The sequence below is a fragment of the Osmerus mordax genome, chromosome 14, assembly GCF_038355195.1.
Source record: "Osmerus mordax isolate fOsmMor3 chromosome 14, fOsmMor3.pri, whole genome shotgun sequence".
Classification (NCBI taxonomy): Eukaryota; Metazoa; Chordata; class Actinopteri; order Osmeriformes; family Osmeridae; genus Osmerus; species Osmerus mordax.
The window spans coordinates 8,719,101-8,730,974 of record NC_090063.1 but is presented as its reverse complement, the minus strand read 5'-3'; the positions used below and the strand labels follow the sequence as shown (position 1 = coordinate 8,730,974).

The 11,874-nt window shown below is 46.6% G+C and overlaps 1 protein-coding gene across 1 annotated transcript; it reads left to right on the top strand.

Moving 5' to 3' along the window:
- Positions 1-3,961: 3,961 nt before the first annotated feature.
- rnf24 (ring finger protein 24) lies at positions 3,962-8,036 on the top strand (the record flags this gene model as incomplete). Its single annotated transcript, XM_067249816.1, is given in 3 exon segments — positions 3,962-4,041; positions 5,616-6,586; positions 6,659-8,036. Coding segments are annotated over 2 exon segments (282 nt in total), but the record flags the coding sequence as incomplete, so codon positions are not given.
- Between the last annotated feature and the right edge of the window lie 3,838 nt (positions 8,037-11,874).

Below are 11,874 nucleotides of genomic sequence, written 5' to 3'. Positions count from 1 at the left end.
CATACGTCCAGAGATTTCCTGAAAGTGCCATGGACTTGTCATGTGCCATAGAAAGCTTGGGAGTTTTACAGCTTTGACTGAAAGCATACTCTGTCCCTGGCGTAGCTTGTTGTTCTCATGAGTTATTTTTGCGCTCCACAACGTGAAACTAACACCTCCGGCTAAAGTTAGCATGGCCGTCTGTCAACGCCAGTGCAGGCGCTCCACCGTCGGTGTGTTCATCAGCTCCAGGTGTCTGTTACATCTACAACACACCCCGATTCAGTGTGCATCGCTGCCCTGGTGGACCGTCCTGAAACACCACTCGGCTTTCAGCACCGCCGTGCTAATGAAAAGTAACCTGCATGCTAGGTGGGCTGTTAGGCTAAACCTCAGAGCTCACTTTCTGGCCTGGAATTTCTCACAGCCAGGAGCTAACCCCCCCCACCCCCTCCCCCACGCTGTTATTAGCTCTGAGAGGGTTCTACAGTCTGTTTCGAAAGTGTGTTGTGTGGCACAGAAGCCAAGCTGAGCCAAATTGAAAACACTCTTTAATGCAAGCCCCGGGGACTGACCCATTTTTTGGAGGGAACCATTCCAAAAAGAAAAAAAGCATCGGCATATTACTTTGGATTGAGCCTTGTGCAGCAAAATTGCACTTCAATCCTTTATCAAGCTCCTCTGTTAGGAGCTATAAATGTAGAGAGAAGATGGTGTACACTGTAAATCTTGCCGTACAACAGTAGAGACCTGTTATGGATCATCAATCTCCTAGAGGAATCATCAGATCAGAACGGCCTCTGTAAGCCTGTTTATTGAATGTGCAATACTGCAGCGGTTGCTTTTTCCTGACACGTTTACTGGTCTGTGTCAGTTGAAACTACGACCCCGCCCCCCCCACACGAGTGATGACATTGTGTGTGTATGTGCACACACGTGTGTGTGTGTGTGTGTGTGTGTAATTCGCTCCGTGCGACTTCTACTCCCATCCCAGTACATCCAGGTGGCTGATGGCTAGCTGGGCTGGAAGACAGCTGACTCATCAACCCTGATGACGGGACAGAAGGGGCTGGTCACCTCTGACGGCCACAACCATGGTGGTGGAGCATGTCTTACCACACACACACACACACCACCCTAGCCCCTTACCCCGGGTTGACCTCACGATACACACCCTCCTCTCACATGTACCCAGGAAAGCGTGCGTGCTTTCACGTGAGAGCTGGTATAAACCCCCTAAAGTAAGGTTATGGAGTTTTGTCATGTCTAGAACTGGATTGGTTGGTGGCAGTTTGAGGGAGAATTTGCATCTTTGCAAACGTGTAAATCAGTTAGGAGGGGGGAGGGGGGGCGGGCAGAAGACAAGCTTTCCTTCAGGCTCTAAAGCCAGCTGTTGTGTTCGCTCTATTTCATGAGAGGAACGAGGCGCATGTTGCATAACCACAGAGGTGCACCAAGGATGAGCCAGAATTCTCAACAGGGCAAAGATTATTTTTGGTCACTGAAAATAAATAGGAACAATACATCTAATGAACATTGAGCAGCACAGTTCCAGAATCCCCTTGCCTGCCTCGCCACCACTCCTAGATGACTCTGATGCAGCACGCTGTGCTAACCTCACTGACAGAGCCCAGGAAGTTCGGCGTCGTGAGTGTCCCCCTATCTCGCCATCTCTTTCTGTCCCTCCCCCTCTCTCTCACCCTCTCTATCATGTTCTCTGACTGAACTCATTATGTGGCTTTTTTATAGGCCGGCTCTTTATTTCGGTCTCTGCGCTGGCGAGAGCGGTCGTGATGTTTTTCCTCAGGAGAATGTCTTGGCCGTGGTCTGGATCTTGCATGTCAGGGTCTCTGTACTAGGCACAGTTGTCAGAACCAGCAACATTCAAGAGAGAATGAAGAAGGAGGGCAAGACAGGAACAGTCGTTGAATAGAAACACACACTCATTCTGCCATCCCATGGGCACCTTTGTGTTTTGTGTTTTTCAGTATGTTTCACAGTACAAAGGAAGATTTGTTTTTTCCCCCAGGTCAAATCCTGCCATTTTCCCCCAGTGACGTAATTGCTTACGTGAGCTCCAGAAAAGTTTTCTAGAAAATAAGTTCATATAAGTAGAGACTCTCGGGCGTGAAAGTCCACCAGCTGTCGCTGTCAGTGTCTCTCTCTCTGGGGATAGTGTGTGTATTGCCATGCATTGAAAAGAACCGAGGCATTGAACTAGTTAGGATAGCGAGAGCAGGGCAGGATTCAACACAGTCTTGTTCTCTCGTTCTCCCGGAGTCACCTGGGAGAAAGTCCAGAGCTTGGGCCGCCATGCTTTCACCTGTGCTCCTGAGCAACAGTGTGTTGGCAACGGGAAGAGAGACAGGGAGGAGGCCCCCCTGCTGCTCCTGCAGGTAGCGTCACCTGTTTGTGACGACACAGTATGGAACCATGAGTACAATGGTCTGGTTTTTAATTGTCAGGTGTTAAGATGTAGCTAAGACTCAGATCAGGAACAATACACTTCAATGGTGTAAAAAAAGAGCAAGTGCAAACACATGGTAACAGTGGACCTCTTACACACACACACACACACACACACACACACACACACACACACACACACACACACACACACACACACACACACACACACACACACCACCAGTCTGGTCAGCCAAATGGAGTCTGCCCTTCGGCCACTGCTGGTTATGTCACTGTCTTCTCCATTGTCCAAGTTTAACACACAACTCACACCATGCACCCTGTCTACCCACCCACAATGTGCCCCTATTGTCACATTCTGGATGTATAATGTCTCAGCACTGTCACACGGGCACACACACACACACACACACCCTACGTTAGTAATTGTGAGAGCTCCAGCCACATTTGCCGCGGTCTGTATTCAGCTTCGGTGGAGCTTTTACACTATAGCAAAGTGTTGAATGGGGCTGGCACAATTGGCGTATTGTCATATAGACAGTTTGAAAATACTAGTTTCACACATTGAAGCTGGATATGTCATTTTGACTGACAGGGCTTATATTAGCTACTGAGAGGATCTGCTGATGTTCCCACCTGCTGGGTTTAAACCCTCAGCCTCCCTACGTCTGGTCCTGGACAAAACACAATAGGAAGACACTCGTTTGTTTATGCAGGAAAGCGGCCTTGGGTCTTTGAATGAAGCCGTACAAAAACAAGCAGGCTTTTTAGGCCCTGAAGCGATCTGTGTTACACAGCCCTGACCATGGAAGTACCCGGATCCTCATTCCACATTAGTTTACAGTACCTCCCTGCCTCCCCTTTACCCCCTCCCTGTGTCTCTCCCCTGGGGGTTGTTATGGTAACTTCCTGGTTGGTGTTTGTGTCACCTCTGTGGCAGCGCAGGGCCCCGGGAGCCAACATGGTAGAACCGGGCCAGACCAGTTTTGAGAGAGGAGATACGAGGGGCAGGTTTAGACTGGTTCCCGCCTGGACGTTTGTTGACACTGGTGTGTCAAGCTGAGGATGATGTGTGTGTGTGTGTGTGTGTGTGTGCATATTTCAGTTTCATTTTTAGTTTGACGTATTATGTCACGAATGAGTGAGTGGGCTTTAATATGTTAAATAAATGACACCCTGTGTGCATGTGTGTTGGTTACATAACACACATCTCAACAGCACCGAGCGCTCAATCACACAAGCTTGCTCACACATCAGAGGCATGTGTAAGGACAGACTTTCTTAACAACAAACTGTTCTGTTGCTTCATCGTTTTACAGTCTGCCATGCTGATGCCCTCTCTGTCTGTCTGTCTGTCTGTCTCTCTGTCTGTCTGTCTGTCTCTCTGTCTGTCTGTCTCTCTCTCTCTCTCTCTCTCTCTCTCTCTCTCTCTCTCTCTCTCTCTCTCTCTCTCTCTGTGTCTCTGTCTCTCTCTCTGTCTCTCTTTCTCTGTGTCTCTCTCTCTCTGTCTCTCTCTGTGTGTCTCTGGCTCTGTCTGTCTCTCTCTCTCTCCCAGATATGTGCAGTGTGCTTGGAGGAGTTCAAACAGAAGGATGAGCTGGGGATTTGCCCGTGCAAACACGCCTTTCACAGGAAGTAAGTACTGACACTGTTCCGTCCCGTCAACAAGCACCCTGGGTGCACACGCACAACACACACAGCCTCGTCAACACACACAGCCTCGTCAACACACACAGCCTCGTCAACACAGGGGTATGTGTGTCTGTGGTGTGAGCGTGTTGCTCTCGCTCACACCACATAAACACAGACACGTTTGTGGAGTTCCATCCCAACATTTTAAAGTGTGATTATAGGCACCAACAACAAATTGTGTAAGCTGGCTTTGTCCAAAACGTCAAAAAAGTCCCATAGAGATAATATTATTATTATTATTATTATGAGTGCGTCAGACATCTTGGGCGATTTGGTTTGTCTGGAACAAAAAGTCAAAGAATAGGCCTAGTCTGCTTTTTTTAATTTCAAATGTTGTTCATTTCCGTCAGACTAGGCACGGGAAGTGCATTGCTGCCTTGCGCCTGTTAAAAAACAACAACTCTTTTGGTATTTGCAAAAGGGAAATTATGTGTTTCTTTACACAAAGAAGTGGCTTTGTGAGATTGGCTCACAAGGGGTCACTCGAGACACATTCTGATGCCAGGCGTGAACTGACGTCCTCAAAGCTGTCTGCTTTGTGATTGGGACAACCAAGGCGCATGTTAATGCCAGGTGGAAACAGAGCCAGAGAGGGAAAAGGAATGAGATTATGAGACAAAGTGGATGTTTGAGAGAGGTCAACAATGGAGGACTTGATGGATTGGGAGTCTCTGAAGAGGAGGGGCCAACTCAATCCCACCCAACCCCCACCTCCTCTGTGACCCCCCTCCCTCCCCCTCCCCCCCCCCCCCCCCCCCCCCCCACCCCCACCTCTCAGCCCGCCACCTCAGTGGCCAGCGTGCCAGAAATAGCCTGGACCGGCCCTAAATAATTCACATGCAGAGAGCTCTCAAGTGTGTTGCTCTGACTCATGGCAGTGGCTGATTAGCCAGACCTGGCTCCATGTAGCTCCCTCGCTCCTCAGCCCTGCACTCCTCATCCCCGCACTCCTCATCCCCTCTCTCCTCATCCCCTCTCTCCTCAGCCCCTCTCTCCTCAGCCCCTCTCTCCTCAGCCCCTCTCTCCTCATCCCCTCTCTCCTCATCCCCTCTCTCCTCATCCCCTCTCTCCTCATCCCCTCTCTCCTCATCCCCTCTCTCCTCAGCCCCTCTCTCCTCAGCCCCTCTCTCCTCAGCCCCTCTCTCCTCATCCCCTCTCTCCTCAGCCCCTCTCTCCTCATCCCCTCTCTCCTCATCCCCTCTCTCCTCATCCCCTCTCTCCTCAGCCCCTCTCTCCTCATCCCCTCTCTCCTCATCCCTGCGCTGCGTTAGCCCTCCAGACGCCCCGAGCTGAGGATGTAGAGATTTGAAGGACCCACCCCGCCGTCTCACCAGATAGAGTGTGGGCTGAAGCCTTCCCCCAGAGGCCTGAATTAGAATCTGGAAATGCAGAAAACATATCAACAAAAAATAGCCCCAAAAAACAGGCTTGTCTATCTCTCCCTAATGCCCCCTCTATCTGTCTCTCTCTCTTCACCGTCTCTCCGTCTGTCTCATTGTCTCCCTCTCCCCCTCCAGGTGCCTCATCAAGTGGTTGGAGGTGAGAAAGGTGTGCCCGCTGTGCAACATGCCCGTCCTGCAGCTCGCCCAGCAGGCGGGCACCTTGGACGCAGCCGTGGCCATACCGCTGCCTCTGCCCCCGCTGCCTCTGCCCCCGCAGCCTCTGCCCCCGCAGCCTCTGCCCCCGCAGCCTCTGCCAGGCGTGGAGAACTTGGTGTAGCACACACATACCTACTCCATCGACACACACACACACTCAACACAGCAGTTTCCTCACCTGTACAGGTACACGTGTATGTGAGTGTGGTGGGACATGAGGAGTTGGTGCCGCTCCGCAGACACCCAGCAGCCTGGCATCTTCCACTCCACGCACTCCCTCTCTGTTCGCTGCCTTTGTACAGTCCCAAAATCGAAAGATTTGCTACGACAACTGATCATTTTTGGTGTCTTATTTCGATGACGTTTTTTGGGGGGGACGATGAAGGAGAGCTGTCCCAGTTCTGACTGAGGTCACTCTGTTTCCCAACCAAAGCACTTTTCTGGGGACGCCAGCGCAAGACGAATGAAAGACACAAAATCAGACGACTATGACAGTGAAATGGAAATGGCTGCATTTGTTTTTGTTTTTTTACATAACTTTTGTTGTTGTTGTTTTTAACGAGCACTTTATAAGAAGTCAACCTTGATTGCTTGTGAGGAGAGTAGTAGCAAGGTTATATTTTATTAAGATTAACTTTCATTTTTATTTTATGTGTACAGAGCCACATGAATTTTCATTTGTAGTTGTGTGGACTTCTTTTTTTTTTACTGAGAAAATATCTTAAAAGGGACAATAGCCTCCAAATCAACATCTGGAAACACATTAGATGCTTAGAACCTCACCATCTTAAAGACCAGATGCCCCTTCACTCTTACCCTCCTCCCCTTCCTGCACAAAACAAGTCAACTGATTACTGAAGGTTTGTGTGTGTGTGTGTGTGTGTGTGTGTGTGTGTGTGTGTGTGTGTGTGTGTGTGTGTGTGTGTGTGTGTGTGTGTGTGTGTGTGTGTGTGTGTGTGGAGTGTTTGCGTGTTTTTGTGAGAAGAGCTCTAAGCCTTGTTAACCTCGGGTCATGGTGCCCACCTCAATGTGAACATGGAGGTCAATGTGCCCAGAAGGCCACTTGACATCTCCCCCCACCCCTTGTTACTCACAGCTCAGTGTGTGTGAGTGTGTCTTTGACAGTGTGGCCACTGTCATTTCAGTAGAGCCAGGCCATGGAATAATATGCTATGAGAATGATGATGTGAAAACCATGCCATTAAGAATCCCCCCCCCCCTCCTTTGCTCCTCTGTGGAACCCTCACTCTATTGAGACACTAGGAACAGAATGGCATCTGCATCAATGCTGATGTTAAACAGCTGGTTAGAATGAGCTTGGCTCATCAGAGAAATGTAACATTCGTAGACAGTTTGGAAAACCCATCTGTACTTGGACAGTTCAAACGTTACTGTCCTCTGAAGTTTTTTCAGTTGCCTTTAAATCTCTGTCCCATCCAGGACCCTGATCTCTACACCGTTCTAAATATGGGTGCCATGTTAACAGTAAACACACCCGCTCATACCATGTGTGTGTGTGTGTGTGTGTGTGTGAGAGTGCTGCACACACGTCAGTCAACACACGCTGGGAGCATCCTGGCTCCAGTCACTTCCTGTCTTAATGCAAACAGGAAATGGAGAAACCCGACACCCTGCGTCTGCGGCACTCCTCGGCCCTGCAGCCAATCGGCAGCCTTGTTTCATGTTACGTAAGTGAGGGATTAGGATGGCTCCCCGCCACAGTGCTCCTGAAGTGTGAGTCATGGATTTAGCAGCCGGTGAATGTCAGAACCCATAGTTAAAGGTTGCTTGTTTTGTGATGCGATTCAGCGTACAGCCCACTAGCAGAAACTTGAGCTGTTCCACTAGCAGAACCTTGAGCTGTTCCACTAGCAGAACCTTGAGCTGTTCCACTAGCAGAACCTTGAGCTGTTCCATTAGCAGAAACACCAGTGTTCCTCTTTGGATGGGCAGAAAAGGAAATCACTGAACAAAACTAACTCTTAGTCTTACACCTAATAAAAGTGTTTTTACATATTATATGTACAGAGCAGACGTTGCCTAATGTTGAGATAGATCTCTCAGATCTGAGATCTCGTCAGGCCCAAGTCTAGATTTAGTTACCGGATACCTCGATTGCACTTAGAATGTTGTGAGGTCCTGAAGTAAAAATAATATACATATATATAAGCCAAACACTATGCAAATCAGAAACTATATCCTGTGGTTGTTTGTGTCAACTGTGGTGTTGCATATCTCGCCAGAAGAAAGCTAATTGTGTTTTGTGGCTGCCAGCACTGTCAAAGAACAGAGCAAACCAGCTGTTTTACAATTTCAATAAAAATAACAACCCACGATCAAGATTCTTAAAAAGGACATGGTTCTGGCCTTAAGCTTAGTTATAGCTGAGTATTCTGACCTTGTACTGTATGAGTTAGCTGTATGAGTTAGCTGTTTGTTTGACTGGTCCTAATACGTGTCAGAAATCATGCTGCCCTCAGCATATCATTGTCCCCAGCCCAGCACACCTCTTTGTACTGTTAGTACTGACACAAGGACCCTGCTAATGACCAGAACACTGGTCTGAACACACACACACACAGGGAGAGATGAACGTGAGGCAAGTTATAGTGAGGCAGCACTTTCATTCATTCTCTCGTCACAAAGTGTAGCTGTTTTAGACCCCTTATTCTGGGCTTTTCCCTCTCCCTGCATGTGTTGGTCCTACACAGAGCACTAGGAAACTGGACCCTGCTATGAAACAGGTCATCTGTGCGAATGTCCTCTTGCCCTAATCCTGACCCAGGCAGGTGCCGGGTGCTAAACTGTGAAGGCCACAGACTAGATAAAGGTGAGAGGTTATGGCGATGAATAGTGTCACATAATAGTCCAAACGACGTTGCAACTTTCTCTAAACGAACTAAGGCCAAATATTGGATTTTTGAACAGGGCTGAATGGTGATCGAAGCTGTCTTGTTGGTTACTCTCAGAATGGACAGGGCCTTTTTCATTACGGCTTTCTCAGTGCTAAGAATCATACAACCATGATACCGGACAGTTGTTTTTGTGTTTTAAGATGGGTATCACCAAACAGTTTGATAGCTCAAATTGCCAGACAACAGTTTGCAGAGTTTCAGATTAATAACTCATTAAACACTTCTACGAAGCCTCAGTGAAAAGACCTGCCCCTACTTTCTGGAACATCACATCATAAAGTAGGGCCTGGTTACAGATGAACAGTTGTACAGTAGTATTTGTTCCAAATGGGTGAAAAAGTAGAACAAATTTAGCAGGGAAGTGGATTTTTTTTTTTTTTACTTTACTTTTTCTTTCCTTATGTGTGTGTTGTATGTCAATGTTTGTGATGAAACAGTCCTATAGTTGACCGGAGAATGGAGTTTAAAAAGAAAAAAGTTTGAAGGCACTCAACGTTGTTTGTATGTGTGAGTGACTTACCGGTTAACTATGTTTCAGTAGAGTTGTATCTCTGCCATACTATTTATCACTAAGTATATTGCATAGTTGATTGAACAAACAGACTGATATTTATTGTCCATTCCCTAGCCCACCTGTAAAGCAGTGTACAGTATTTGGACTGACAACCCTGCCACCTTCTAAACCTGAACACAGCAAGTCTTAAAGCTCCACCCCAAACTCAAGGTTCTGCAACTGAATGTAGAGTTAGGATAGGATGTGCAGTTGAAACAGGCGGGTTGAAATGTGAATTGCATGCATGTGATTTTGACAACTACTGAAGTCCCAGTTGTTGTTAAAAAGAGTCATGGCAGTGACATATTGACCCTGGATGAGTTAAATTGCTCTTCTGCCTAAAAATACTCTGCATCAGATCCCCTGCTGCCATTGCTCATTGAAGATTTGTAATGAAGGAGGGTGGATTTTAAAGGTTTTCTTTCAAAGTCGAAATAACATGTATTTGTCGAAACCATGTATTCTCCAGTTCCTTCATCTGTAAACACATGCCACTTCCACTTCTCGGAAGGAGCTAGGAAAAAGCATAGACAACTTCTGTTAAAAATGAGTTTAAGCAGTTACAGTGAGCCAGCCTGAATCACGATCAATCAAAATGATTAGAAACAACCAGTAATGAACATGGCAGCCTTGGAGTTGCAGTTCCATACACTAATGTTTCAGTGTTAAGGTCCTTGATTACAAAATGTTCAGAGGTCCTGTAACGATCAAACCAGGAGCAGAAGAAGGCATAGCTGGCATATTGCGGACTTACAGGAAACGGCATGCAGAGGAGGCGAGCTGGGTTTTACTGACAACATTTAACAACTACGTCAAGCCCCTGCATATCACTGCCTCTCTCAACCCTGTGTTGAGTTGGTGTGTGCTTTTGTACTGTATTCCTGCTCTAACACCCCGCCCCCCCCTCATGAAGCATCTTCCATCATTATTGTTCCTTATGACCCCCCCCACCTCCGATACCCCAGTCCCCCCCCCCCCATTCCCTACCTGCACCTTGACATCTGCGTTAACACTGATGACGTTTGTGGACTCCTACAAACATGTTTGTAAAACTAAGAATTCTGCAGCAGAATATTTTTGGAGACTATTTGCTGTACAGTATTTGTAAGCTCTATTTTTGTATATTTAATTGCTATTTTTGAGGAGATAAATAAAGAGATGCTTTTTTTTTTTTTTGCTAATTTCATGTTTATTCATTTTAAAAGAAATTGTTGCATGTGACTGACTTGAACTGTAAATAAAATTACCAAGTTTTGGACATAATACAGTGTGAGCAGCGTTTTTTACTCTAAACTTTGCTTCAGTATAATATGGTTATTTTCTTAAAACTGTTGCCATTCTTTGTGTCTCACAAATGTTCAGGGTTATCTGTGGAGCTACAACACTGCATAGATGGGTCTCATGACATGATACTGAAGTACCTCACGTAATGTGATGACAGCATTCCTAATAGCTGAGGCTATCTATAAAAAAAAAAACGTATCCATAACATGGCATGACATGGGATGTTTGTTATGTCTGCTATAGTAGAGATTATACTCCTGCCTCTTGCTAAAGTTATGTAACACTTAATGGATTTCTCAGATGTGCATACCCTACATGCACTGTCCAGCTCTACAGAACAGAAGTTACATAACGTACAGGTCTTTATTAGCTTGTTTTTTGGATGAGCTGATGGCTGAGTGTGAGGGGAGAGCCAGTGTGTAGATGTTTGGTCATTCAATGTTGCCAGCTGGCCTTAACCTTGCCTGGGCTGTTCTGGATGAGTATGGCAGCAAAGCAGCTCTCTACTTCTACACATGGAAGAAATACAGTAAGTCTGCTCTTTCCTTTTCAGTTACTCAAAACCAAGCAAACAAAAACATCTCATCCCAGTACAACTTCTGCACAGTGTGTGTGTGTATTTCACTAAAGGAGCCCCTCCCTGTTATGTAAGTTCTGGTGAAATGGTTGGAGGACAGCATGCAACCCCAGCATTAGTTCCCACACGGCTACAGAGCCTAGTCAGAGACCATCTCAATGGACAGATCCTTCTGGGACAAGCATGTCTCTGTTGATTGGTTAAAAAAAACGACCGTGATAAATTGGTATTGCCTCTTGCCATTGTAGCATAAGCGTTTACCACCCCTGTGTTTTTTTGGGCTTTCAAGGAAGGTCCAGGAGGAAAGAGATGGTAGATAGACAGATACTTTATTAATCCTGTGGAGAAATTCAGGAACGTCAGTACGTTGCATCCAAGAGGTTGTGGGTTTTATCCTGAGCAGAGGCATAGTACAGTACAACCTGTTTGCAGAGATGCAGTTGTGATGTCCCATTAACAGTTGTGACGGTTGCACTTATAAGTTACAGTGTTAAGACTGTTTCCAAAAGTGAGCCAAAGCAATTGAGAAATGTTTGAATATAATCTGCTCTGCATGAGATTTGAACCATTGTAAAGGAGTTAAATCTCAAACATTGAGTTACCCGAGAACACTGGAAACAAGAGTCCTTTTTACATTTCTACTTCCCGGACACAAATAGGTCAGTAAAGTGGGAAACAAAACACATGGGAATCAAACCATTATCTTTCCACAGTCCAAACATTTACACTGGACCAAAGTGGAAGCTGCACCCTATAGACTTAATGGTAAAGCTACATCGGCTAACTGTTTCTACTCTGGACATTGCTGCATTCAATCTAGCGTATCTGGTTGGTTTCTCAAACAAGATA